General features: G+C 42.1%; 2 protein-coding genes and 2 long non-coding RNA genes across 8 annotated transcripts; 2 read left to right on the top strand and 2 right to left on the bottom strand.

The window, feature by feature from the left end:
- LOC124338179 (cuticle protein 38-like) lies at positions 1-1,413 on the bottom strand. Of its 2 annotated transcripts, XM_046792253.1 has the most exons (4): positions 1,307-1,413; positions 516-1,107; positions 270-444; positions 1-171 (listed from the first exon to the last, which is right to left on the bottom strand). In XM_046792253.1, the coding sequence occupies exons 1-3, from the start codon at positions 1,316-1,318 to the stop codon at positions 314-316; spliced, it is 735 nt and encodes a 244-aa protein (XP_046648209.1). In that variant the 5' UTR covers positions 1,319-1,413; the 3' UTR covers positions 1-171; positions 270-313. The 2 variants fall into 2 exon arrangements, with proteins under 2 accessions (XP_046648209.1, XP_046648208.1); XM_046792252.1 differs by having other exon boundaries at positions 1-444.
- A 2,302-nt stretch (positions 1,414-3,715) lies between these two features.
- Positions 3,716-6,536, bottom strand: LOC124338185. Its single transcript, XR_006917688.1, has 2 exons — positions 6,416-6,536; positions 3,716-5,224 (listed from the first exon to the last, which is right to left on the bottom strand). It is a non-coding gene; the product is annotated as an uncharacterized LOC124338185 (long non-coding RNA).
- Positions 6,537-10,354: 3,818 nt separating this feature from the next.
- Positions 10,355-13,400, top strand: LOC124338088. 2 transcript variants are annotated; one of them, XR_006917653.1, is made up of 3 exons: positions 10,355-12,496; positions 12,895-13,088; positions 13,163-13,400. It is a non-coding gene; the product is annotated as an uncharacterized LOC124338088 (long non-coding RNA). The 2 variants fall into 2 exon arrangements; XR_006917652.1 differs by having other exon boundaries at positions 12,895-13,400.
- Positions 13,401-18,898: 5,498 nt separating this feature from the next.
- Positions 18,899-27,927, top strand: LOC124338087 (NPC intracellular cholesterol transporter 1-like). 3 transcript variants are annotated; one of them, XM_046792150.1, is made up of 22 exons: positions 18,899-19,310; positions 19,677-19,893; positions 19,956-20,325; positions 20,416-20,563; positions 20,635-20,827; positions 21,379-21,588; positions 22,784-22,936; positions 22,996-23,213; positions 23,288-23,386; positions 23,458-23,648; positions 23,713-23,967; positions 24,045-24,246; positions 24,319-24,616; positions 24,679-24,806; positions 24,880-25,143; positions 25,208-25,502; positions 25,573-25,727; positions 25,803-26,216; positions 26,278-26,391; positions 26,460-26,622; positions 26,969-27,066; positions 27,417-27,927. In XM_046792150.1, exons 1-22 carry the CDS (start codon positions 19,224-19,226, stop codon positions 27,426-27,428), a joined length of 4,284 nt encoding a protein of 1,427 aa, XP_046648106.1. In that variant the 5' UTR covers positions 18,899-19,223; the 3' UTR covers positions 27,429-27,927. The 3 variants fall into 3 exon arrangements, with proteins under 3 accessions (XP_046648106.1, XP_046648105.1, XP_046648107.1); XM_046792149.1 differs by lacking the exon at positions 26,969-27,066; XM_046792151.1 differs by lacking the exons at positions 21,379-21,588; positions 26,969-27,066 and having other exon boundaries at positions 18,901-19,310.
- The last annotated feature ends 34 nt before the right edge of the window (positions 27,928-27,961 follow it).

The following is a 27,961-nucleotide window of genomic DNA, read 5'->3' as shown; positions in this document are numbered from 1 at the left end:
TATATGCAGACAACTTGTTTGTATTCAATTTTAGCATAGCATAAACACAAGATAAATCTGTTTCATGGTTGTGATAGGGCAATTGTAAGAGGACAATGGACATCCAAATATTCTGAGATGCATTCAGCTAGTCAAAGAAATCCATCAACTTTGTTGAAATTGGTTCGATAACTGAAAAAAATTAGAAACGCATTCCATAAGCAACCCATTTTGAAATAAAATTCGAGCGTTAAGCATATATAATATTTGTAACACTTGGTATATTTTACTTGGACTTATGTGAAATGGAGATCATGTGATCAACAGTAATAATTTATTCCTTGGTAGCGACCGGAAATCCAGGGAAAGCGTAGGATGGATAGGCGAAGGGGAAGTTTTCAGGCAAGTAAGAAGCGGATTGCTCCTTTGCGGAATCTCGAAACTTGAAGCTGTATGCACTGGGAGCTGTAACAAGAAAATTAGGCCTGTATAAAAATTCATTGCCGTATTATTTTGGAATGAAGGGAAATATTTACCATAACCGTAGCTGTATGGAAAACCGGTGTTCTGGTAGCCAGCATATTGCGGGGCGTAGGCGGCGTACTGTTGCTGCTTAGCCGCTCCGAAGGGATACGTTTGTGCGGCTCCAAATGGATACGTTTGTGCGGCAACAAATGGATACGCTTGCGCGGCTGCGAATGGATACGTTTGTGCGGCGAATTTGGCAGGCGCGGCAAAGGCAACGGGTGCAGCACCAACAGTTACGGGGGCAGTGTAACCGTAATAAGGGGCAGCATAGCCATAAAATGGAGCAGCAGTGTAGGCATTACCGTAAGGGGGGGCAGTGAATTTAGCGGAATTGGCACCATAGTCGAAGGGTGAAGCAGCGAATTTAGCAGGAACAGCGGTATAACCGTATGGAGCAGCAGCGGCATAACCGAAAGGAGCAGCAGCGTAAGCATAAGGAATAGCGAAGGCGTAAGCCTGTTGCAAGGCCTTCATATCGCGGACCTCCTTAGGTTCTTCAACAACGACTACTGCTTCATCTTTGGGATCTTGAGCAATGACTACAGTTTCTTTGGGTTCCTCGGCAGCAATCAAAGCAGCAAGGGCAAAGACAGCAATACACTAATTTGAGCATTAAAAACAATCTTATTACATTTTACACTTTGATGTATGGAATTTATCGAACATGTGAACAGTATGTGAATTACAAATGCAGAAATGTGAAAATAACTGAAAATAATCATTCTTTTCAAATTTATTCTTAAAAAAGTAAAACATTATACTAAAACAATAAAACAGTAAAAAGTCTTTGATTACTTACCACAGCCTTCATTTTCTATGAGATTTTCTAGTGAGAGCTGCTATACAAACCACCAAGAAGTACTGATGATGATATTTGTGGCCATCACGCCGTCTTTTATACTCCGTTCAAGCGTTTCATCCCCAGTGTTATGCTTGCATCAAGGTCGAAGGACAGCCTCTTCCCTTATTTACCCTTTCCTTGGATACAGTTCTTCCTTTTTTGTGCCTCCTCAAAGTCATTGGTTAGAAAGCACGACTGCTTAAATATTGCCTTATTCGTTTTTTTTTTGTTGTCTTTTTTTCTACCCGCAACCCGTCTTCTTTTATGCCCCGTAGGCCTTATCGCTGAGGTGCACAGCACAAAAGGAGAAAACCAAATGTTACGAACAAATATCAGGGCGGGGTTCTCTCTTTGGCTAACGTTCAACGACCAGGCATTCAAAAGGCATTCGAGTTATAGGAAACTGAAAATGTTCCAAAGCATCGTTCGTCAGTTCATGACCGGATCACGTGATTGGGATTCTTTTAAACTTGAAATGAGTTATTGAATAAATCATGAAAAATTGAAAATGCTATAAGAAAACTGTATAGTTAAGTCTGTACAGTGTATATAAAATATATATACAGTAGCTAATATATATAAGCTAATAATATAGCCTAGCTAATGTAACGAAAAAAAGATTGAAGCTCAATAGATTTGTAATTTAATTTCTAAACATTCGCGGTATGACCTAAACAAAGGAGTAAACTTATACGGGCGAACAATTTAAAGTCACAATCTTGAAGAATGTATGAGTGACTTTTTTCGAAAAGGACATGCTGGAAAAGTTATGTTGATTTGTTTTTTTTCGAGAAAATTAATGGTATAAGGAGAAAACACGACAAGAAAAAATAAATTCACGTTAGGATATTTAAATTTTATTTGCCCTGGAGTAAGGGCAAAGCGAGCGGTCGGAAACTTTCTCTGTTCGGTTATAGAAGGTCATCTTTTTTTTTCTTAACGACTGTACTAAAGTCATAGTAATATTTACTTAAGTTCAAATTGCAAGATTGTCTTATATGTTAGCCTATATCTCAAGTTTCAACAGAAGCATATTTTGTCAATGACTTAATTTTTATAGAAAAATTTAAAACTTAGATATGCTATGCCCTTTTAAAAAAATAACACTAGGATCCCGAAACGACACTTAGAATTTGGCGTCAGGGTGGCTTTTCGTCAGCATCTGCCAAATAGGAAACACACAAAACGAACTACAAAGTTATATCGAGATTTTATATAATCTCTTGACATTTGACAATTTATATTGTCCATAAAAGCGCAGCTGGAGGACTCAAAAGTCATTGAAAGACTTCTTGAGTTATTTCTTCGGTTAGCGACCTATGGGTGTCCTTGAATGTATACGAACCATTTCTATTTGGACGTGGTCAAAGAACTCTTCCTATATATTCTATATTAGTTTGTCCAAGTTACTCCTTTTGAATTCTAATACCTGTAGCTTTCTCTTCTGCATAAAGTTTGATTTTTTTTTCTTCCCTAACCGGCTTTTGATCAAACTTGTGTTCTTTGCCTTCAAACTTGTTTTTGTTCTCAAGGTGAGTTTAGATTTGATTGAATCCTGGTTCCTAGAAACCACGCACAAAGATTGCATGTACAACTGAACATCCCACACAGAATAGCCGCAGTTTGTCTCTTGATATAATATAGAACATACAGCAACCGACAGCAACCTTTCCCGTTGCTTTGTTGTCGCGTTTATAAAAAGAACTCTAATTTGAATATACCGTTTAAGTCGTCAATAAAAATTTCCCGAACATTAATTCTAATTGAATTTATCGCCGCCCAGTTCATATACATCCTAAATCAAGGGATTTTTAGGGTTTTCTTTCGCTCATCTGGCAACGTCCAGAGATTTCTGTTTTGTTTCCAAACTCAAAAGTCTTAAGACTTCTCTTTTCGGTTAGCGACCTATGCGTGTCCTTAAATACATACGAATCAATTTTATTTGTAAGTGGTCAAAGAAACCCTTCCTATATTCCATACTAGGTCGTCCAAGTTATACTTCTTTCGAATTATATTAGCTACTTGTAGCTTTTTCAATCAAACTTAGAGTGTCCTTTGCCGTCAAACTTGTTTTGGGTCTCATGGTGAGTTTAGATTTGATTGAATCCTGTTTCCTAGAAACCACGCATAAGGTCTGTGACTGAACATGCATCCGACAAAGAATAGATGTAGTTTGTCTCTTGATATAATATGGAATATACAGCAACCTTTCCCGTTGATTGTTGTGGCGAGTCTAAGGACTCTAATTTGAATACGGTATTTTTCGTCAATCAAAATTAGCCAAAAATGAATTCTAATTGAATTTGTAGCCGCCCAGTTCGTGCATCATCCTAAATCAAGAAAATAGTCGTATCCAAGCGTGCATCATAGTATAGCAACCCATGGCGGAATATGCCGGAGTTTATTGACATTTACTGTACAAATACAATTTATATTAGGGGACTTTTGGTCTTCATGAAGGAAGATGTTATTGGACAATAATTCTTTTTTCTTTCTTCTTCAATCTCTTCTTTCTTTTCTTTCTTTTTTTTTCTTTTTCTTTTTTGTAAACATGCTTGTGACTGGTGAGCTGATTCTTCTGAAAGCCCCCGGAGAAGGAACGTTATCATGAGGAGAAGTTGTGTGTACGTCGATGCGTTTCGCCGTTTCGTGTATATATTAATTGATGCAAAAAAAGACAATTTCTGACGTTGGGCCGTGTACACATATCGTAGGAAATTATAGAAGATGTATTGTAGATGCGAAACACGCTCGTCGCTCCCCAAACCATCAGAAAGGGGTGTGACGATGCTTCAAAGCGGCGTGATTTTTTTAAAGTCGTCACAGAGAACGAAATGGATAATTATAATCAAAACAGCACTCGGGGAAATATATGTGCCCCCCTCCCTCAAAACACGGTAATGATTAACGGGTGAAATCTGTTTGTTTTTTTGTTTTTTTTTAAATTTAAGTATTTCCAGTACGAAGGTATATCATAGAATAAGCCAGACGTAACACCGTGTTTTGGAGGTATATATAAATGACAAGACGAGACAAAACGCATCGGGTCCTTTTTCAATAATTGCGGCGCGATCAAATCATTCAAACGTTCTCTGTCATCGACAAAACGGCGATCATGTATGATTATGAGCAAAAGTATCGGTTGTACATCCACCAGCACAGCATGGCAACTTTACAAATATACACAGATATAAATATACAATACACATATATTGAATCCACGAAAAATCAAATTAGAATTGATCGTCAAGCGAGGAAGGATAGAAAAATGGATTAAACAAGTGAGAGAGAGAAAAGTATCTAGCGTCTGTTTGTGATGTGTAGAAATCAAAAGAAAAATGAGTTTGAAGTGCAGTGTCGAGTTCGTATATAGAAAAATTCCGTCTAATAGTTGGTTGATATGAGATGCTTCTCTCACGAAATTGCAAGTCTGATTTCATTGCAAAATATATATCAATTTAGATGGGTTGCATTTGGCTGGACAGACGATAGTGAAGCGGTCGGTGCAAAGAAAGGGTGCCGTGATGGGCCAGCGAAGCGTTGGCCTGCGCCACGGCAGCCGACGACGACGTCGTGTTCGTCGTGCTGGTCGTGTTGGTGTTGGCCATCGAGGAGCTGGTGACGGTGCCCTGGCGGGCGAATCCCTTGAAGCCGAAGAGGCGCAAGAAGCCGTTTCGGAACTTGGACGACATCAGATTATACAAGATCGGATTGATAGCCGAGTTGAGGTAGACCATGACGCGACAAAAATTGACCATCATGTAGAAAATTTCGGGACTAACACTTTCCGACTCCTGGAACAGACTCAGGAGCCGGTACGGTAGTAAACAGACGAAAAAGCTGACCACCACGGCCCCTAGCATCGCCACTACTTGCCTATATACACAAACATGTATGATTCATGGGGTCATTTTCTTTTTTATTGGATACTTTGGCCATATATAATATTTTTGGAAACTCATTTCCTAAAAGGAATCATTTCGTCCAAATTCAATCAAACATTTTTATGTATAGCTATTAATATTAGTGCATGCGTTATGGGCAAAAGTTAATTTTTTTATTGTGAACTTTCCAATTGTTGATTGATAGAAGTGCCACCTCAATCCTAAGCTTAATAACTGGCTTGAAATTTCTTTTATGTCTAATTTCTTTTGAAATAGACATAGTCGGCGATGATCCCAAACTGCTGGGCTCGCTATAACGTCCAACCTTTTGCTGGATGTCCATATACTAATAATAACTCATTATACTATATAGTCGCCTCGAGCTCTGCCTTCTGCTCTGCTGTCGGACGTGTTATACCAGTAGAAAATGTTATTACGGGTCGGGTCATTAAATGTGACACTTTTAGACACGAGAACATTTTTGCGCTTTTCGTGTGAAATTTAACCCATGAACAAGTTAATACTTGGAATTGGTCAAAATCGATTCCATCGCCCGTGGCAAATGGAAGAAAGATAAATAAAAGAAAACAGTTTTAGTTCGCACAGCTGGATCGCTGCCATTATATCCTGCTGCTGGAATGGATAACTTACCTACGGGTATTTAAGTTTCCTGGCGTCAACTGACTGCTAAAAGAACATTGTTACGAGTTGCGTAGCACGTACATCTACGGGATGAGTGGGACACTCATTTATATAAGAAATGAGCGTCATCTTTTTTTTTATCGCAGTGCAGGACTTTTATTTTAATTGCCTTATGAGTCCAAGTCATGACCGAACTTGGCACTCTGCTTCCTGCTGTTGTATTTTAAAAAGTGCAGTAGCCCATAACTTCTTTCCCCTGAATTGCGAAACTCACCCTCTTCACGCCCACGACTGTCTTCTAGTATAGGCTACATCGAAAAGGTTAATGACAAATTAATTCGACCACGCAAACGGATTCATTCATTTCTTCTCCCAAAAATGTAGTTTTTTTAATACGCTGTTCATTTCTAGCGTAAGATGGCGCTGCGTGGTTTGAAAACACGCAAATTACCACAAATGAAACGAGTCAAAATTTTTTGTAACTTTTTTAAAATCACAAGTATAGATTTAGAAATAGAAAATGGTATAGTGTGATTGTCACCTGCGTGCTCTATTCGGGTTTTGATGGCGCTGGATGCGGTTCCTCCTCCTCGGCTGCCGGTTGACGCTGCCGCCGCCCAAGGAGTGATTCTCTCCGGCAACGATGGCCGCCGCCGCTGACGCCGCCGAAGATAGGCCTACTCCGACCGAGGACGGATTGCTGATCCGCGCCGGTTCTCGGATCAGATGTTGGGCAATGAGCGCATAGAGGACCAGGAGAATGACGCAAGGAATGAGGAAAAACAGCGTGAACGAGGCCATATAGTAAAACTTGGTCCAATACTCGGCGGCCGAGGGTCCGCACGACGGCTCCGTGTCGCCAGGCATGATATCGTACTCTGTCAGGCCGATGATTGGACTGTCGGTGCCACAGGACAAAAGAAAAACAAGAAAAACCACAGGGAAAAAACGGAAAATACAAAAAAGAATTCTTGGGTTATTAATACGTGATATGGTGAGCCTTTAAGCCATCAGTACATTTGTGGAAAAATTCTCATCTAGACGCGGTATAAATCGTTCCGTATATCGGTCTTTATATATAGAAATGGCCATTGGTTCGTGCAATATGATTATAACGCTATAGTAGTGTGTGTTTTGGGTCGGAAGGCTTCCAGAATGAACCAGCCAAGCGCTCGATTGTTTTCCGCTGGGTCAAAAGGCATTCAACTAAATGAAGCGCGCAAACGGCAGCAAACAGAAACGGCCATATACCAATTTATAGACCAGTCGACGGTGCATGAACTCCATGAAGGCACGATATTATATTGGCAATTGCCAGTAAAGCTTCGTGATAATATTACGCGAGTGGACGACACCCACCAGGAATAGACGACGTCCGTCCATCCGTCTTTCTTTTTTCTTTTATTATATATTTTTGATTCTTTTAAAGGCCCATTTTTGTCGCTCTAGCTGCTCTACCGGGGAATGGCACGATCAGCGATCCTTTGACTCGCCAATTCCGGCGGCCGCTATAAAACTTTGAGCGCCGCCACGCCAACAATGATATAAAAAGCCGAAAAACGGGGGGGGGGGGGGGGGGGGGGAGGGATATCAACGTTTGGCCACTCGTGTCTATCTATTCATGTGCACATCTATACACTATTGATACTACTATATACTGCTCGGTCTGATGGGTGTATGTAATGTAGATGTGAATTTCTTTCAGCAGAAAATAACCAATGGCGTCGGGAGAGAAATTGACCACACGATCGTCTGATGCTGCTGCTGACCTGGGCCGTTAGACTGCCATTTGCGTCACCGCATCTCTTATTTCCTCCCAAGAGTCAAACGATCTGGAGAAGGGCAACGAGAGCTAGGCGAAGGGGAAGTTCCTTTTGTTTGGAAATAATCTTATCGCGGGGCTGCGGGAATCTGACCAATGCTACTCTACAACCACCACAGACCGCACAGCCACTATACTATAATAAATAAACAAAAGGCTAAAAAAGTGCCGTTCATTGGCAGAAGCCAATTAAAACAACGGCAAACAACAAAACCCAAAAGAAGAAAGATATCAAAAGGGGGGCTGTGAAAAAAAAATACTTAGAGTATAAAAATAAGCAAGAAGAAGAAGAAGAAGAAGAAGCCGTAAAAGGCGAGAGAGAAGAACTATACTATAGACGCGTCCGTCGGCCAGTGCGCTGTATTTTGTTTTCTCTCTCTTTTGTTTGCCGAGTGATGGCAGGCAGGCAGGCAGCAGCGAGTCTTCCACACACATCAAAGACGTAGATGGTATAGATGGGTGAGCCATTTCTCCGTTCGTTGCCATGTGGTACCCCGCAAACTCTCTGCTTTCCACTAGTTTGGCCGCCGTTTCCAATTGGCTTGCCTATATAGAAACTGGTGTAGTATATAGTTTTTAATTATACCTCTTTGATGATTATTGGGACCGCAGTATAGTATAGCTGGACAACTCGGACCCGCTATCGTCGACTATATCCTCCTCCCACGCAAATGCCAATCCAAAGTGAAGACGCAATAAGACGACGCCATTTTTCTTCCTGGTGACTGGCAGTCGAAAGGTCGAAATATCCAAAGGCAATTACAAAACATTTTGTAGAGTTTAACTGACAATCTATTGACGCCTCAATGGCTCTCGGTCGTGACAAGTTTTCCAGCACAGCAGTACACACGTCTGCCAGTAGTTTGGTAATAAAAAGAAACCTTTCCATCAGCGATAGAACTAAAACATTTTTACCATTGCCAATAGCATAAGATCTACTATATAGTATATAGACCTAAAATATACAAGTCTCTTCTACCAGCAGCAGCACCGTATAGAAATACAAATATGTTGGTTGTGAAGCGTAACGACATTAGGAAGCGTAGCGCCCGACTAGGGTGACGGTGACTACATAGCGCGACTACATAGCCTCTCTCTCTGGCGGCGGCGCTGGGATATGGACGACTGGCACTCGGTCGTCCTTCATCGATAATGACCCGACTGCATGAAATCAGCTTTAGATATTGTTTCACCCGTATGCCCGTTCCGTGTGTGTCTACCCTATATAGACATAAGTCACGGGGTGCCAACGGGGTAGACGGTTATGTTATTATTGCCAGTTGAGAGCATATATCGTATCGTTTTCATATTAACTGGAAGAGATCGGGTATTATCTAATAAGGACTCATTTACCGTACTTGGAACACCCAAAAACCAGCTGCTGTGATGTGATGCGCGTGTAGACTCTACACGCATATCGCCAATTTCCATGGAACCACACCAGATATGACCCTGTCGTATAGTAGGTGTAGGGCCTACTAGACTTATTCGTGATCGGTTGATGATCGAGTTTCCAGCAGCACCAGCGCGCTCCTTATTTCATTTCTTCTTTATCTTTTGATTCTTTATTTTTGATATTGGCAACTTTTTTCTTTTTTTTTTTCGGTCGAGCCCAGCAGTCACGAGAGATGGATACCATACCCGTTCGGCAGCTTCCATTTTCGCTCGCCTGTTATAGCCTATGACTGTGTGCCGTTGCCCGTTGGCAATGGTTGACTGCTGGTCGGTTTCAGTTTTGTTTGACAACCGGATCTGATGACTTTCGCCCTGGCCATCAGCAGCAGCAGATCGGCGGTTTTTCCCGTTTAGCCGCGTCAATTCTTTTCTGACGGTCGTAAAGAAATGCGTTGCTGCTGTAGTACACTCGACGTCGAAATATATAAGCTGCAGCCAGCAGAGATATGTAGAGACAAAAGGCAGAAGAACTCCCAGGAGAAAAATCAAAAAGTTTGAAATTTCATCGTCATCATAATCTAGCCGTAGAGAAGACCACATAGTATGAATGCCGTTTCACATATTTCGGAATATTTGTGTAACTGTTTCAGTACGTACTAGAATGCAACGGACGTCATAGCTAGCTATATTAGACACGTGCAGAAGAAGCAGCTGTAGACGCCAGCAGGTCGGTGAAGAAAGTCCGGAATATTTTTCTTCTGCGTGGGCTCTAATTGATAATAAATGACTGTACGCACAAAGTCGAAATGACAAAGCTGCAGGTTTTTCGTTTTTGTACAAGTTTTACAAAGACAATTGGCGCCGAGATGCGCCGACAGAAAGGAGAAAAAAAAAGAAAAGGAAAACTTGGCGATCTATGTTCAGTTATGAGACGTGTGTAACAGGGCGTCGGTGTGACTATGGCGACGTTCTTTTCTATGCACTCCTTGACTGTATAAGTGTATATAGTGTACAAGGGAGTGGGTATATGGCTGGGCAGCAGCATCCTTTTCATTCCTTATTCTTTTTCTTCTTTCATTTTCTTCTTCTTCTTCTCCTCTTTTTTCTTGTTCTATCCTTTCTATACACACACGCGTGTATACAACAAAACAGGCGCTCACCACACTCTCTCTTCTTGATGCCAGCGGTTTGTGTGTGAACGTCACTCTTAAATAAAGGCTGGCAACGGTGACGCGGCCAGAGTCAGTCGACTATCAACCAGCAGCAGTGCAGCGGTGCGGCTGCTTCTGGCAACGACGCTCCTGCAGCATTACGCCAGACAACTATCGCCACCACCAACTTTGATTGTTTGTTTGTTTGTTTTTTCTGACATTCCATATTTTAATATCCACGACCGTTCACCGCCGTCACACAGCAATCCGGCCCCCACGCCGTTAATTCTGTTGGCCGTTTTATTATTCGTTATCGGTTCTTCTTTTTTTTCGGTTGATAAATGCGGAATACGTTGGACGCTCTCATCGTCGTATCAGAGTCTTGCGAATGAATGGGACTTGCTACAGTATAGCCCATAAGGCACATAGGAAACGGTTTGATGCATCGTCACCAGCTCAGTTGTATCGATTGCAGCGGATTCGACTTGATTTGACATGCAAAAGAGGCCGCTGGGGAGCCAACGATCCAGACGGGCGAAACAAAGGCAATAAGAAGAAAAGGAAGGAAAGAAGGAAAAAAGAAGCCGCCCAATCCCGCGCGTTTGCATGTTGATGGGGGCGGCGTGAATGGGAGAAAACGACGACACCAACGTACGTCAACGTTCCAAGTGAGCCATCGGCCTCCTCGGCTCCTGCTCGCCCCTTTGCTCGAATTTTCCCACTCGTGAGAGACAAACTGTCTTTTCCCAACGCGTGACTTGATCTCTTTTCCCCACTGACGAAAAATTTCTGGGAAAAACAAACGAAACAAACGTTATCAATAAATCAAATCAAATCAATCAAAGAAAAGGCGCCCGGGCTGATCCCGCGTTCGAATTTATTTCTCTCTCGTCGGCGCAAACAAAAAGCAAAATTCGACCAATTATTAACCGGAGCAACGCGGCAGTGTGTGTATACGAGTGCTTTGAGCCCAACATTTGGAACATAATTTAGTCAAATGGAGTTGCTGGAGCACGGCGAGAACAGGCGTGAAAGTTTCGTACTGCGTTCCTCTCTTTGAATTAAAAAAATTAATACAATTTCAGAAAGAAAAGTAAACGAATTCGTCTGATATAAAAGCGGAAAATAGTGGCAGTCGTAATCATCATCATCATCGCACAACTTGGCAAGGCGATAACAGCGATCTAACGGTTACTGGATAGGAGCACGCGCGACGTTTTGCATGTATAATGTTCCAAGAGGCCAACTCCAAGTCTTGCTCGGTCGTCGTTTGTTGAATTGCTTGCTCCTAGATATACTCGACACAGCGCAGTGCCTGCCGCCGAGATAGATCCAAAAAAGAAAAAAGAAAAAAGAAAAGAAAAAAAGAGAGCGAGTGAAAGAGATAGAGAACACAGGGCCAAGAGAGTCGGAGTAGCAGTGGCTGAAAGGAATAGAGCAACTATAGCTGCTGGGCTGGCTGCTCCCTTTGCTCTGCATCTCGCTGCATCTGACTGCTCATTTTCGTAGCTCACCCGACTCTTTCCGATGTTGTTTCTCTCCTGATCTTTTCGACTTAATAGTGAAACGCGTGACCGTTCGAAAAGCGGCTAGAGAGCCCAGCAATTGCCCTCCTTCTTTGCGGTTTACCCGAAACTCATTGCTTGGATTGTGTTGGTCAAAGGTGAAATTGCCCCCTTACGCGCGCTGGCCCCGGCCGCCCACTTGTGAAGTTGCGCTCTTTTTAATCTGTGTAAACATTTTTCTTGACGCTCGGATCCTCCTCGCTCCCGTCACAGACTGAGCGGCGTGACGGTGTTTGCCTTTTTCCTGGAACTGTGGATTTTTTTTGGGGTGAAAATTCAGTGGATGTTATTTTTCGATTGGCCGTGTAAGCAAACAGCTAGCGAAGGGGTTGACCGTGGCCAGCGTTCGACGCTGATCGAAATTGCAATTAGTGATTATGTAATCGTGAAGTGCAATAAGTGTAAGTTGCAAGTCACAGTCACCCCCCCCCCCCCCGCCGAAAGGATTAATTATAGAACGAAGTTTCTGCATATTAAACTTAGATAGTGCCGAGTGAATATTAGAATTGCACATTAGACAGCAGTCTCAGTGCTGGCATTGAATGGCCGGCCAGAAGAAGAGTTCCCAGCTCTTGTCTTCGAGTTGCGGCCCGCTGGGTTGGATTCCAAACTCCATCGGAGTCTCATCAGCACCACCTCCGGCCAACTTCAATTCAAGAGCTGGCCTGACAGCTGAGACACGACAACATGTAGGTGTATATACAGACATTATCATACTAATATCCTCCTCCGTATGCACGGTCGTCCATCTGTATATTTTCATTTCGTTTTTCTTTTCTTATTCTCAAATGTAATATTATACGCATTTGACATTTTCTGTCTCTTTCGTATCCATGTACAAACTATGTGTTTGGCTGAGAAAGGATTTGGACATGGAGACTCTTGATGTTGAATAATTTACGCAAATGTAGCGCCCATCTGCGCAGTGAAAGCGCATCACACGTAGAGCCCACTTGTGTCTCCCATCTGTCTTTTCTTTATTCTGCTCATTAGGAAAAAAAAATTCCCCTCGCATAATGGTGCCAATCATTCACAAGTGCGTCTAATCTTCTCCTTCTTTCTCACGATCACGGCGGTTCTTGCATAGGTCTACCTATCTCACTCGAGGTGATCTTTTCGGACGAAATGAATTATAGTCTAGCTGCTGCTGCCTAGACAGAAAACCGAGTGGCATATATTTGAATTTCTCCTTCCTTGTAGACCGTTGCAACCTCGTCTCTCGTCAAAGAATTCGACCAAAAGAAGAAGATTCCAGCAGCGCCCGTAAAAACCAACCAAAGGGTTCGAAAATTTGATTACATAATAGCTTCTAAACTTTAATTTTCTTTGATGTTTTCTATGATAATTATTCACAGACAACCAAACCCCTAATAAAATCGTTCGGAACGAGCGGTTGGCTCACTCAAGAGTCAAGAGTCATCATTATTAATTCATTGGGAATGGCGGGATATTCGATATAGGCGAGGAGCATTACTCAGCATGACCGGAGTCTTTTGTTCCGTTGTTCGCTGTTTTTTTCTTTTTTCTTTTCTTCCCTATCAATATATGTACTCCCACCAGCAGCCCAAAAACCAATCAACAGTTTACGATGTTGCGCGCACCGGATGAGTATTTAATATTGGGTGTTGTGATGGCTGGACAGCATTTAATGCCAGTCGATACACCAAAACGAATGCGTGTATAACAGAGTTTAGAACAGAGAGAGAGAGAGAGTGCAGAGGGAAAATAGGAAAGTATATATAAATGAAGAGAAGAAAAATGACCACCAGGAGAAATCTGCAGTTGGCCGCGGGGGTTGTAATATATAATACAACTCCCGTTTGTTTTGTTTTTGGTTTTGGTTTTCCCCGGCCGCGCCTCTCTGTTGTAACCGGTTATTTACCCGCACGTATAATCGGGTTTGATGAGGCAGTTAGGCTGATTAGAATGTGACGACTAGAGGCGCAGCAGCCACAGCGCCCATGGTCCAGAAGAGTCTCTCTAGCGCTCGATCCTTTTCTCTCTCTCTCTTCACTTTGTCTCTTCTCTGTTATTCTCCTTCATTTCCTTTAAGGTAACAAGAAAACAAGACTCGCAAAAAGAGCCCATGTCCTCAGCCTTTAGCCACACACACACACACACACACACATGTTTCAAAGTTTTATTTTTCTACGGCGACCGAGAGTATAGACAAATTAAAATCGGCTAATTGATTTTGATTTGACCGTGCGATCCTTCCCGATCAAAAACCCGACGATGCAGAATAATTTCGAAGAAGAAGAAGAAGAAGAAGAAGAAGAAGAAGAAGAAGAAGAAGAAGAAGAAGAGGAGGAGGAACTCAACGCCGCAAAGGAAGACCATGAGAATACGAAGAGCCGATCGTCGCTCGTCGTCACCAGCAGCGCTATAGGAAAGCCAAGACATTTATTGGCGGTCGGACGATGCGCTTGAGTGGCAAGAGACGGAAAAGCGCCGGGACACGCTGGATCTGGTGACTTATTCATCAGTGGCTCTGCCGCTAGTTGAGACATCCGTCGCTCTTCCACAGCCGACGAATAGTCCGTCAGACGGGCCAGCTTCGAGGACTCGCGTCCACTGCCGGCCAAGACCAATTACGAGCTGGGGCGGTGCAAGAGCGAAGTCGCCCAACCGCGCGTCTGATCCGTCCGATCCAGCCCCCGTCGGGCACAGCTCAAAACGCGCTCACGTCCAAAGACAAAATCCAGGCAAAGTTTCATTCATTTCTTTGTTTTTCCCCTTCCGCTACTTAATCATTTCTACATTTGAACAAGTAGTCCACACGTCAGCGAGAATTGAGTGTGATTGATTACAAGTCTCTCGTGTAATTAGTTCTGTGAAGAATCTCATTTCACCAATCACCACGAAATGGGCTGTAGTAATTGAATCCATTCGAAAGATAATATCTTTATATATCCAGTAGGCTACCAGACGGCTGGTATTTGTATATATATTTAAAAAAAAAAAGGTTAGACAATGCTTGTGTAACAACTTGTACAAAAAATAACTTTCCAGTTGGTCACGTTCTTATATATACGGACCGATAAGGACTTGTCGCCAAGTAGAAAAACAACAAAAACAGAGCTGTCGTTTTTTAAAAATATTTGAAATAACACTTTTGAACAGGAATGTATAGATCGAGAGCTAATCAAATGTATGATCCATTAAAGGAACGAGACAAAACAATAAGAAAAAAAAAAGAGAAAAGGCCTTTTTTCAAAAATGGTTTTGTCTTTCGAACAGGCGCGTTGTGTTGGCTCGGTTGCCGCGCGTTATTAGTCAAGAAATGGAAGTCATGGGAGATAATTAGCAGCAAATGATTTCGATCAAAACTCGTTGATATTTCGAGGTTGAAGCGAGAGTCAAAAAGATTCAAATTAAGATATTCGACACAGACTGGAATGACGGGCTGATGGCGTGTCAAGTCACACGTCATGACGTCAAGTCCTTCACAGTCATGGAAGCAATTTTATTCGTGTATATATACAAAACCGGCGCCGCATTTCGAAATCAAAGTGTATATAGACTTTAAAAGGCGCGAAGCCAGACTAACAAAGACATAGATAAATATAATGTATTGGGAAATGTATTTTTAAAATAGAGAGTTTTTTTAAATTTTAATTTAAAAAGAAAAAAAAAATGGGGATTACCCTACAAATTCGTCAAAATCTTCGAAAGTCGATATTAGTCTAGAAAATTTTACCCGAAATCAATCAAAATGAAATAAAAAGGGAGTATTCCCTCCAATAGGATGTTTAATTTTATAAATAGGATGATAACAGAGATAATTCATTGCGAGAATTGTCAAATCTTTTGTCAAATTTTTAGAGACTTTTGCTGGGATATAAATCAGGTTAAATACGAAATTCAGATTTGAAAAAGAAATTTAAATTCTGATTGGTAACGAAGCTCGATTTCTACCGCAAAATTTTCTTTCTTTAATTTTTTTTTTAGTAAATTATAAAATGTCGAAATATTCTTTCGGGAGGAAGAATTTAACGAGGAGAATTACAAGCAAATTGCAACATAAAAAACGAAGACAAGATTAATTGCGACAGACGGGAAGAATGAGAGATGCAATAAGAATGAGGGAGGGCTTCTAAATCCACAGATGAATAAAAAAATCAATGACAAAAGAATAAATTGCTATCTGACGTTTATAAACCGCTTTTAGAATGTACCGGCTACAACTGAGATGTGGCCCTACTTTGCATGCAATAAATTATGCTTGATTTCTATCTTACGGTAACGGTACGACCCATCTGGGGTGGAAAACAACAAGAAGAAAACCCCGAAAAAAGCAGCGCATGGCATATTCTCTCTCCTCTCGTTTAGAATACAGCGGTCGGGATATGAATTCAGAATAACTTGCATACATAAAACAAAAAATACAGTCCCGATGGGAGAGAAAAAAGATTGTTTCTATTAACGGACATGTAAATGATAGAATAAAAAAAGGAAAAATGAAGCCGAAAAAAGGTCATCCATTTAGATGAGTCTCATTGTTATTAATTGAAAAATATTGGGATTGTGTAGGTAGGCCAAGATAAGAACGGTATATATACAGTACGTAGGTACATACCAGCCTCTTTCGGCGTTCAACGATGTTTTTGTTAATTTTTTAAAATGATATTATTTATACATGGCCATGACGTCGAGAGTCGGCACAGCGGCCCACATTAGCCCAGCCTGACTCACTGTTTTATTTATCGATCGTTTTTATACATGAACGACGTCCGTCGCGCGGTCTGTACGTTCCTAATAGAAAAGGGTTCTTTTGTTGCTGCGCCGTCCGGTCGTGATCGTTCGTGCAATCATCCACTCGCAGCGCCTAATTAAAGCAAAATTCTGCCTTATTTGGTTGACGACCTTTTCTGGCCGTCTCTCGCGCACAGTCAGCACTGCTGTGCTGCTGCGTTCTGCCCACCCCAACTCTGTTTCTATATTTTCTCTTTTTCTCCATACTCTTCTTCTTCCTCCACCTCTCTCCTCTATATCTCATTCCCTCCGCTGCACACCTGCATCTGCATTATTCTCTTCGAAATTCAGTTCGAATTCTTCTTCTTCCTGTATTCCTTTTTCCTTGCTGGCATTGCCCATTTTGGCCAATAATGGACACAAAAAGCGCCAGGGCCGTCCAAACCAGGGCGTATCCCAACTATAGCTATTCGTTTAGAGTATTATAAAGGCACCGCGCGAGTGTATGATTCGGGTCGATCGATTGAAAAATCTAATTCACAGTTCACGCCAACAAACGAGCCAACGACTGCGGCTAGCCAGCGGTTCGGACACAATAACGAAACAACTCGAATAGCTCAGTCTCAGTGTATTATATCAGAGGCCTATATAGTAAACGCGTATATATATATATAGGGCTCACTCTCTATTGATGTTTTACGAGTGAAACTTGTTTAGGCTGGACGCCAAATGACCATCAGTTCCAGTACAAGCGCACACGCTGAATCAATGGTCTATAATCTCGGCTGTATTATATATAGCATTATAGCTGGTCGACATTTCGTGTCTATTGCCTATATAAACCGTGTCGACGGGAAGCTTCCGGCCACAACTCCTCCGCCCAAAGGTCAATCGCTGGTATGGCCGAATCAAATCATGGCTGAAACCCAGATTAGATTAGGCCTATATAGAATACTGCTGCTGGATATTATATATAGAAATGACTGATCTTATGATAAACTACTTATATTTTAGAGACACGTATATATTTCTAATTTTTCTAACGAGACTTTATACGTTGGCTCGTTAGGCGTTCGCTCGAATGGCCCGATAGTTGCGAACTTTGAAGCTTCATTATTCGTCATGCAATATTAGTCGCCATGCAATGGCATGAAAACTACCATTTTGGTTTTGATTGACGGGAGCATATTTCTTCCCGTGCCGACTTGGCCACGGGACGTTTGTCTGCGGGGACGACCCGTGTTGTCGGGACTCGGGACAACCTATTTTTGAATACAAATCGAAGGAAGGGGAACAAAAAAGATGGGGGCGGAGAGTCCGGGGGTGGTGTCACGCGCATTAGGCGCTATTAACAGTTGATGGTTTCTTCTCTTTCTCTATTATAACCTCTTATCCGTGGTGCCGTTTCGGGACCAACATTTTGGCAACCGTGAGATAGCAGGAGGCTCTCACGTTCCGCGTCCTTGTCGTGATATCTTACTGTAGCGTCTTTAAGGAATATATATACACCTTACACTGTAATCACTTGTTATTTCACGCATCAAAACGTTTGCGCTCATTCACGCAGCAGAAATGCTGACCAACTGACCATGGTGTGATGAATCTCCGTTCTCGCTAAATGGCGCCACGGCGCTCTCTCCTTTCTTTTTTTCCCCAAATTTTTTTGTATATTTTAATTTTTAAACTTGTTTTTACTTTTTACCCTTTCGGCGTGCTATAATTTTATATTCTTTTCTAATTTAAATTATTTTGGAAAAAAATTTTATTTGGAAAAAGGGGCGGTTTTGGGCCATCATGCAACTCAGCATCCGATGTTTCAAAGAATCTCTGAATCTGTTCTACATGTTCTACACTTCTACCACAGACTAAGATTATAAAGACGACTATCTCCTATACAGCCAGTGAGGATCATGCTCGTGGCTCCCGCTGCGGCGCTGCGATCGACTTGGAGGAGACTTTTCTGTGAATTTTCCTTTATCCCTACTGATTGGAGTCTTCACACACCTTAATTTTAAAAAATTACTATTTGTGCTACATTTTTACTTTTCCCTGTGTAATTTTGTTTGTGATTTCTTGATTATGTAATAAAAATGTCAAATAGATTGGTTTATTTGTTGGTGCCTTAAAAAATTGGTTTTTTAGACACCCTTTCTCGCTTATTTTGTGACGATTTATAGTGAATCGTGAAACGCTGGACTAATAGACTATTCATTTGGCGCCTAAATTGTCCTTCTTTCCCAACGGCACAAGAATCCATCGTTTCACGATTCATTATAAATCGTCACAAAATAAGCGAGAAAGGGTGTCTAAAAAACCAATTTTTTAAGGCACCAACAAATAAACCAATCTATTTGACATTTTTATTACATAATCAAGAAATCACAAACAAAATTACACAGGGAAAAGTAAAAATGTAGCACAAATAGTAATTTTTTAAAATTAAGGTGTGTGAAGACTCCAATCAGTAGGGATAAAGGAAAATTCACAGAAAAGTCTCCTCCAAGTCGATCGCAGCGCCGCAGCGGGAGCCACGAGCATGATCCAGACGGTTCCTCTCAGCCCTATAGGGACGATCGTGGTCTTTTCCTCTTATTCTGTGCTTCTACTCTACTTCAATCTAAGTTGCTGACTTGCTGAAGGCCTACTGTACTGTCAGGTCCAAATAAATGGTTAGAAACACTTGTTAATTTTTTCGATATTGAGTGTAACAGGAACAACAAAATGAGGCGAGACGTGACCTTCGTCTTCATGTTTTTCCTGTTCTCGATTTGGTACGGCCAAGTCACCTCTGAAACTGCCGATAATGAGGTAAGTGAAAGAATTTCTCCAATTCATAAATTTTTTGTCAGGACTGGTTTGCTCTCGCGATAATTCTAACATTAGCTAAAGGGTTTATGGCACCAAAAGAATGTCGTGTTGTTTAAGATCCCAAAATTTACTGCCCAACGAAGTAGTAACAATGAGGCGTCTTACAAAGTCTACATTCTATCAGACCAACCATCTGCTCTTACTGTAAGCAGGCTGTCAGTGCAATAAATTAGAAAGTACAAAAGGATTTAAACACTGATTTCAGGTTTTGCAATAATCTTATGCAGTAATATGCTGAAGTTATGATCTCGTACAATTTCAACTTTTTATGCATTTGTTTTTCCTCTTTTCTGATGGATTGCCCAGTTGTTCCATGATTCTGAAGCTCAACACCACAGCATTTGGTCACCGAAAGCATTAGCCAAAAGCAGCAAAGATGAACAGGGCCACTGTGTCTGGTATGGCACCTGCAGCGACTGTGAATATGCCTACAATTATGCCTACTCAGGTGAAGCTATGCCAATAGCCAACACTGATCATGCAGCACTCTATTCAGTGTGTCCTGAACTCTTTGAACAATTTGGTAATTTAACTGTGAAGGAATCACCACTAGTTGCCAAATAACTGAATTTCTTTTGTTATCAGGTCCTGGAGAAGAACCACATTTTTGCTGTGATTCAAGGCAAATCAACGATTTGATTGTTAACTTTGGGCAGGCCCTCAATTTGGTGGGACGATGCCCGAGTTGCGCCCGCAACTTGCGGATGATCTTTTGTACTATGACCTGCGATCCGCATCACAGTCGATTCCTCTCGTACAACACGACAGAAGAGCACTCAAATCCTGAACCGGTTACGAATTCTACCGTAGTCGTCAAAGCGTTGGAATATTACATCTCCGATACTTATGTGACTGAGATGTACGACTCGTGCAAGGAAGTTACAAATCCTTCTTCAAACAGTCTTGTTATGCCAACCATTTGTGGCCAGTGGGGCGAAGACTGCTCTCCTCGCAGGTATGAAAAGTCTACACTTTGATAAAAGATTGCAATTGATAAAAGTCTATCCATTTAATAAAAATCACCTTTATGTAATTTTGTCTATAGATTGTTGGATTTCATGGGACTTGGAATGGCTAATCAAGGATTCTCGCCCTTTGACATCTACTTCCAGTACATTCCTGACGGAGAGACTGTCACCGATGTTGTCGAACCTTTTGCTCCTCCAGCTATCCCTTGCTACGAAGTTATTAGTGTAAATATCAACGTCGAATCATTATTTTATTTTTTGGTTTGAAATTATAATATGCTTTTGCATCTCTTTAGAACTCGAGTGGAACCTGCTCTTGCGTCGATTGTACTGGCAGTTGTCCGGTACCTAAGCCGTGGCCGCCTCTGCCTGAGCCGTGGACCATCGGTTCCATGTATGGCGTCTCTTTCGTCATGTTGATGGTCTTCCTCGCAGTTTCCGGCACCTTCTTGGTGACTGTTTTCTGGAAGTGGCACGTGGACCAAGTCGGTAAGTCATTTCATCGGAATTTTTATAATCGCCTGCGGTGGACTGAGACGACACTTTCGTTGTCCCCAAAAATTCACAGCGACTAAAATAATGGGGGCACCAAAGACTTGGTTAAAAAAATGGACATGCCGTAATTTATTGAAAAGACACTGACGTATGACGCAACTGTGGGACTTGATTAACAACAACACCTTCTCACCAAAGGAATCGCTTGTTCCATTCAGGGGTCCCATTTAGTCGTCGCTGCTCCCGTATTGCCCCATCCATTGTGTATGTTTGCTGGGTCATCGTCTTTTTTTTTTAAATTTTGATTAAAGAAAAATCTCATGACCCGTGCAGGGCTTTTGTCTGTGTGGGGAATATGCCAATTAAATGAGGGAACTGTAAGAAATTGTAAAATGATTGAACTCGGGTAGGGTCACACTCCGTTGGGTCGTCATGATGGTGTCCGTATCTGGTTTTATTGATCGTATTGTCCCCCAATGTCTTTGGTGCCAAAACCAAAAGACACCAAGCTTCTATGTGTATAACGGTCCGGTGTGTACGTGTAGTCATTCTTGACGACGGGCTGGAGACGATCAGCCGAGGGTGGGATTCGGTGGGGAGGCGCCTTGCCGGCGCCGCCACTCATACCCTTTCGCTACCAGCACTCGACGACGAAATAGAACCACTGCACCCACCTAAAACCACCACTGCAACTCCCACTTCGGCGACACAAGCTTCTTCTGGCCAAGGACCAGCTCAACACCTAAACAATCATTGTAGGTGGATCCGCCGGTTTACTTTTAAGCCTCTTTCTCTCTCTCTCTCTCTCTCTCTCTATCTCTCTTTCTATTCTCTTTATACATTTTCTTATCAACCTCAAACCCCATCACACTTGCCAACTAGGATCTTCGCTGGATCTGCAGATATATCGATTGAGGTTTTGCACGTATTTTGATATTTTTCTTGTGTCGTTTCTCGTAGTTATGAGTGTGTGTTGATATGCTTCGTTTGTGTGTGTGTGTGTGCTGACTGGCGGTTGCCGCTGCGTGTCATTATGATGGTGGATAGCGGTGAGACGGAAAAGAGAAAAGAGAAGGCCTAGTTTTATTCATGCCCGCCGTTTGCTTGTCGACGGAACGAAACCTACTGACCCACTTGAAGAAAAGCCAGTTCGCCTTATTAGTATTAGTATCTTTTTACGTATCGTCTATGGGTGGCGTGATGTAGACTTTTCTTTTTTTGGAAATTCCAACGCGGCCTTATTTTCAGATGCACATCGGCAAGCATAATTGTACTCTGTTTAATGGGTGGCTTTTGTTATAAATTTAACTTTTTTTTACTCCTGTGATCTATTTCGCGTTTCTTTTAGTCGTTGACGTCATTGCGATTGATTGTTTCACTTGTCTTTAAAAAAGAAGAAGCTTCATAATTGACGAATCACCGTCCCACGATTACTGCATGCACTGGTTAATAGCTTGAGGTTTTGATGAAATCTTTTTTTTCTACGTAGTGTCATAGTGTTGTCTTCATATTTCACTGTTTTATTCCTACACTATTTTATCGGGGATATTTTATTTTTCTTAATCTGCTTGATTGCGCTCCGTGAGCTTTACACGGTAATACGGCAACACTATGCGTCGACTGCTTTTACGATTGTTTCAACATAATCTAATTTTGTTTTGATCAAATCCCCTATTTCTTTCCTTACAACCTGATCATTCCGCTACAAGTTTTTAACTTTGATAATATTGCTGCATCAAACTTTCACTTTCCATTTCGACGACCCGAAGCATCGCCACGCCTTCCGACTTATTTACAAGTTGAATAGTGTAACACGTGGGACTTATTAGAACGGTCCCCGTAATAAATTGGTGTGGCGATATTTTGCAAGTCAATTGGATTCGAGCGAAAGTTTGATTGAAGACTTTTTGTGTTTCTAAACTGTGCTTGACGTCTTGCTTTTGAATTCAGCGCGCGGAGTCAAACGTCGTTCGTTGCAGCCTACCATCTCTACCACGTCATCGACTGACTCCCAGTATGAATACGTCGAGGGATCTTTTATGGAACGAGCTGGAGCATCGATGGAAAAGGCTTTGGAATCCTTCTTCACCGCTTGGGGAACTTGTAAGTGATTGTGAAGGTTGATGATACTTTTCAGTGAATAACATGTTGAGGTTTGACAGTCTGTGCCAGGTGGCCGTGGATGGTGCTCATTTTCGGTTTGTCGGTTGCCGCCGCCCTAACAGTGGGCGTTGTCTTCCTTGAAGTGACGATCGATCCCGTTGAGTTGTGGGCTTCCCCGGAGAGTCGCTCTCGTCAAGAAAAGGATTATTTTGACAAAAGTTTCACCCCGTTCTTCCGTACCGAACAAGTTATCCTTCACGCCGAAGGAATTGAGGGCGTAAGTTTACCAAAAGGACAAATGGTGACAATCGAAAACTCAATTTTATATTTCTTTTTTTTCCCTACCATCAGTTTGACTATGAAACACTGTCGGGGACTAAAAGGTTTGGACCCGCATTTCAACTAGACTTTCTTCTAGAAGTTTTGCACTTGCAACACGATATCGAAGCGGTGGGTGTTTCCCTTCTGATGGATTGTCATAGTCGTAGTCATCTAAAGTTTTTTTTTTTTTTTAAACACAGTTGATGGGAGATAACGGCACACATTTGAATGACATTTGCTACATGCCCATGAAACCCGATGTCAATGAATGTACCATCCAAAGCGTGCTGGGCTGGTGGCAGGGTCGTGAAGACTATTTGCTGAAATCAGTTGTAGGAACAACGAATGGTTACAACTACACGTATTTGGATCACGCCATTTACTGCTCCAAGTATAGATACGCACATTTCGATTTTAATAAACCCAACTAATGTTTTATTTATCTGTTCTTGCAGAAATCCATTGATGCCCTACGATAATAACTTTAAATGGCAAAATGAAAACGGTACCTTGGAACAAATTGGTTGTATGGCAGAATATGGTGGTCCGGCATTCCCGTACGTTGTCCTGGGTGGTTTCCGAAATGGAGAAAACGAGTCCGTTACTGACGAATCGCTCTACATGAACGCTACTGCTCTTATTTTGACCTTTATCGTCCAAAACATTGCAGACAAAGACCAATTAGGTCCGGCTAAAGACTGGGAAAAAAAGTAATGCCTACAAAGAAACTAGGACTTTTGTGCCAGATCTAATTTCACCTTTCCGCCTTTCCGCCTATCCTTTCTAGGTTTTTGGAATACATGAAATTCTGGAAGAAGAACAAGATGCCAAAGTACATGTCGGTGGCTTACATGGCGGAGCGTTCCATCGAAGACGAATTAACGCGGGCCAGCCAGTCGGACGTCATCACCATCGCTATCTCTTACTGTATCATGTTTGCGTATATTGCTATCGCTCTTGGTCAAGCTAGATCCTTTTCCAGACTTTTGGTGAGACATTTGATTTTTGTTTTCAAGTGTTTGGCCAGCTTAATTTAACGAAATTGTTTTTTAAAATTACAGGTTGACAGCAAGATTACGCTGGGTATCGCAGGTGTCATCATTGTGCTTCTGTCTGTCGTCGCCTCTATCGGCTTTTACGGTTACGTTGGTGTGCCCGCCACACTGATCATTATCGAAGTCATCCCCTTCTTGGTGTTGGCCGTGGGTGTTGACAATATTTTCATCCTGGTTCAAACGTACCAACGTGAACCCCGTCGCGCCAACGAGACGCACGAAGAGCATATTGGCCGAATTGTCGGTGAAGTGGCACCTTCCATGTTGCTCTCTTCGATATCCGAAGCCTTTTGCTTTTTCCTCGGTTAATAATTTCTGATTTTCTTAATTTAGATTATCCAAATTAATATTATTATTCTTCAAAAGGTGCTTTATCGGGAATGCCCGCCGTGAAAGCGTTCGCCCTTTATGCTGGCATGGCCCTACTGCTTGCCTTTTTGCTCCAGATGACTTGCTTTATCGGATTGTTCTCCCTCGATACAGCTAGACAAGAGGTAAATTTCCATCTGTTTTAAAAACATTTTCCCGGTTTTCCTTAACTTATCGATTTGACCTAAATGCCGACAGAGTAATCGCTTGGACATTTTCTGTTGCGTTCAAGTTGGTAAGAAGAACGATCCAAAAGATGCTGCGGCCGCCGAAGGAGCCCTCTACAAACTTTTCCAGCATGCCTACGCTCCTTTCATCTTGTCGAAACCTATGCGAGCCATTGTAATGGTCGTTTTCTTTGGCTGGTTGTGCGCGTCGGTGGCTCTCACTCCCCGAGTTGAAGTCGGACTCGATCAGGAACTTTCAATGCCTGAAGACTCGTACATGTTGGATTACTTTAGCGTGAGTCTCCACTCAAGTCAATTGAAATGCCCAAAACTAAATTTTATTTTGATTACGTCGACAGTATCTTGCCAAGTATCTGTCTGTTGGTGCTCCCGTTTACTTCGTCGTCAAGGAAAGCAATTTCAACTACACGGATCAGCTGGCGCAGAAAAAACTGTGCGGTGGTCGTGGCTGCGACGCCGACTCTCTCGTCACTCAAATCTATTTGGCTTCCAAGAACAAGAGTCGCTCATACATCGCCGCTACGCCCGCCTCTTGGATCGATGACTACCTTGATTGGTTTAGAATCTCAGAGTGTTGCAAAACTAAACTTGACGAACATGGACAATTCGAATTCTGTCCCGCCTTCCAACCTGGTGCACTTATTTTATTGGCAACACTTCGCATTCATATTTTAACGGTGCTTTTATTTTCTAAATTAATTAGATCCTTTCTTGGACTGCAACGAATGCAACAAGACCTTCATCGACGAGGAAAACCTTTGGCCCGATCCAAAAACGATTAATTTTTGGTTGCCATATTTTTTAAAAGATAACCCTTGTGAAAATTGTCCAAAGGGTGGCCACGCAGCTTACGGACAGGTAAACCTTCCATACGAATTAGCGTGTGACAAAACTAGCAATCTAACGTATATTTTGTTTTTGACTCTATTTTAGGCTATGCAATACGACAATGTAACAGAGGTGGTTGGTGCCAATTACTTTATGACTTACCATACAATCCTCCGGACGTCTAAAGATTTCTATTCGTCCCTGATTGAAGCCCGAGTCATTGCCGACAGCATTTCCGAAACGTTGTCGAATATTACCAACAGCAATGTGGAGGTGTTCCCCTACAGTATTTTCTACGTTTACTACGAGCAATACTTGACCATGTGGCGCGATGTGCTGGTTAGTCTCAGCATTTCGATCGGTGCTATCTTCGTGGTAACGTTCATCCTTCTCGGTCTTGACATCCACTCATCCGTTGTTGTCCTCATCACAATCATCATGATTCTGGTCGACCTGTTCGGCCTTATGTACTTGTGGGACATTACACTCAATGCGGTGTCTCTCGTCAACCTTGTTATGGTAAGGTTCTCTACAGGTTTCAACCCTACGCGGTTTAATTCAACTTGTTTCATTTGAATAGGCTGTCGGTATTTCTGTCGAGTTCTGCAGTCACATCGTCCGTGCCTTTGCCATGTCAATTGAACCTACTCGTATCGCAAGATCCAAGGAGTCTCTCGTCAGAATGGGAAGCTCGGTAAACCACATTCCTCCCCAGTTTTAAGGCTGCACAATTGATTACTAAAAGATAAATTTTTAACTCAGGTTCTGTCTGGCATCACGCTGACCAAATTCGGAGGAATAGTCGTCTTGGCATTTGCCAAATCACAGATTTTCCAGGTCTTTTACTTCCGCATGTACTTGGGTATCGTCTTGATTGGCGCCGCCCACGGTCTCATCTTCTTGCCCGTTTTGCTGTCGTTCATCGGTAAGAACTTCATTTTCTATCCGCGTACGAAATGATGCGTTTCCAGTGTGTATTTTTTGTCGCTGTATTTTCCGTCTCTTGACTTTCTATTCAATTGCGAAACACACGAGAATATTCCGATGGTATACGGAAGTCGTCACTTAACACGAGTCCATTACCTAGGGGTTTGTTTCCAAGGGATAGTAACAATGCCTTTGCAAACTGAAGAGATAGACTGGTAGTTTCGTCACATCGCCATGTCGATGTTCTATTTGCGGGAAGATGTTTGTCATATTTTTTTTTTACTCGGGTGTGTGTTCGTTCCGTTTTGTCTAACTGGTGAATCACCGTATGATCGCGTTTTCAGGACCCCCTCAAAATAAGCTGAAGGCGTGGCAGCACAGCGTCTCCTTACAACGACGAACCGTTCACGTAACACTGAGCCAAGCTGAAACCGAGAATAACGTAAGGCTCTCCTCCAAAACTTCATGCCTGCTGTTTCATGTTTTAGTCGTTTGAAATCTGCCTGCGTTTTTATTATATTATTTTTTTCAATGTTTAAAACTCTTTTCCATTACTCACATTTCCTTACTTTAGTACTTATTAACGCTGATTTTTTCCGTTTTTTTTTGCGTGTGTCGATCCTTCATTTTGTTTAACTTTTCACGACAGTTAACTAGGGTTGAGGTATTCGGATTCGTGTTTTGCTCGCTTTTCTCTCAGTTTTGTTTTCTTATTTTCTCTTCTTATTGTGGTGGTGATGACGGTTGACTACTTCAACGTGAATTAACAAATTTTTATTTTTAAATTCGCAGGACCTGGCGTAAATCGTCACAAGCTGTTTTTGAAAAATTGTAAATTGGGCAACGTGTCTCCGTCGCCGACGCAAAATCTAAGTTATCCGCAATTTTCTGATATTCCGAACGAGTGACGTGAGGATGAGCTCCACCGCCATAACGACAGGGTTGTTGATGTTCATAGCGAGACTGATGTGGCCAAGGCGTTGCATCCACATCCTCCCTCATAATCGTCGTTCGTTCCAGACTGTTATTGATGGATGGAATGTGAATCTTGCTTTGATCTCGATATCCGTTTCTGTCGCTTGTCTTATCCTTATCTACCCCCCCCCCCCCCCTCACGCTCCTCGTTCACGTCTCACCTCCCCCCATACGTTGTTCTGTATGTCACATGTCTTCGTGCTTGTGGTGATTAGTTGCTATTGTAATTTTCTTTTTCCTGGTCATCACCTTAAATGTATACCGTGCCTCTCTTATGTTCCAAGTGTGGACGGTAAATGTCGCTCAACAAGAAAGTATTCCTCCTCTTTTTGATTTAATTTTTATTTCATCGCCTGATTTTT

Source organism: Daphnia pulicaria, chromosome 4 (genome assembly GCF_021234035.1).
Source record: "Daphnia pulicaria isolate SC F1-1A chromosome 4, SC_F0-13Bv2, whole genome shotgun sequence".
Classification (NCBI taxonomy): domain Eukaryota; kingdom Metazoa; phylum Arthropoda; class Branchiopoda; order Diplostraca; family Daphniidae; genus Daphnia; species Daphnia pulicaria.
This window is presented reverse-complemented; position numbering and strand designations above follow the sequence as displayed.

Bases quoted from the DNA above. Each gene is read 5' to 3' on its own strand.
- LOC124338087 (XM_046792149.1), top strand. From the start codon at position 19,224: ATGAGGCGAGACGTGACCTTCGTCTTCATGTTTTTCCTGTTCTCGATT. The intron at 19,311-19,676 runs GTAAGTGAAAGA...TGGATTGCCCAG, and splicing joins CTGAAACTGCCGATAATGAG to TTGTTCCATGATTCTGAAGC. The intron at 20,828-21,378 runs GTAAGTCATTTC...GTGTACGTGTAG, and splicing joins GTGGCACGTGGACCAAGTCG to TCATTCTTGACGACGGGCTG.
- LOC124338179 (XM_046792252.1), bottom strand. The intron at 445-515 runs GTAAATATTTCC...TTCTTGTTACAG, and splicing joins TCCATACAGCTACGGTTATG to CTCCCAGTGCATACAGCTTC.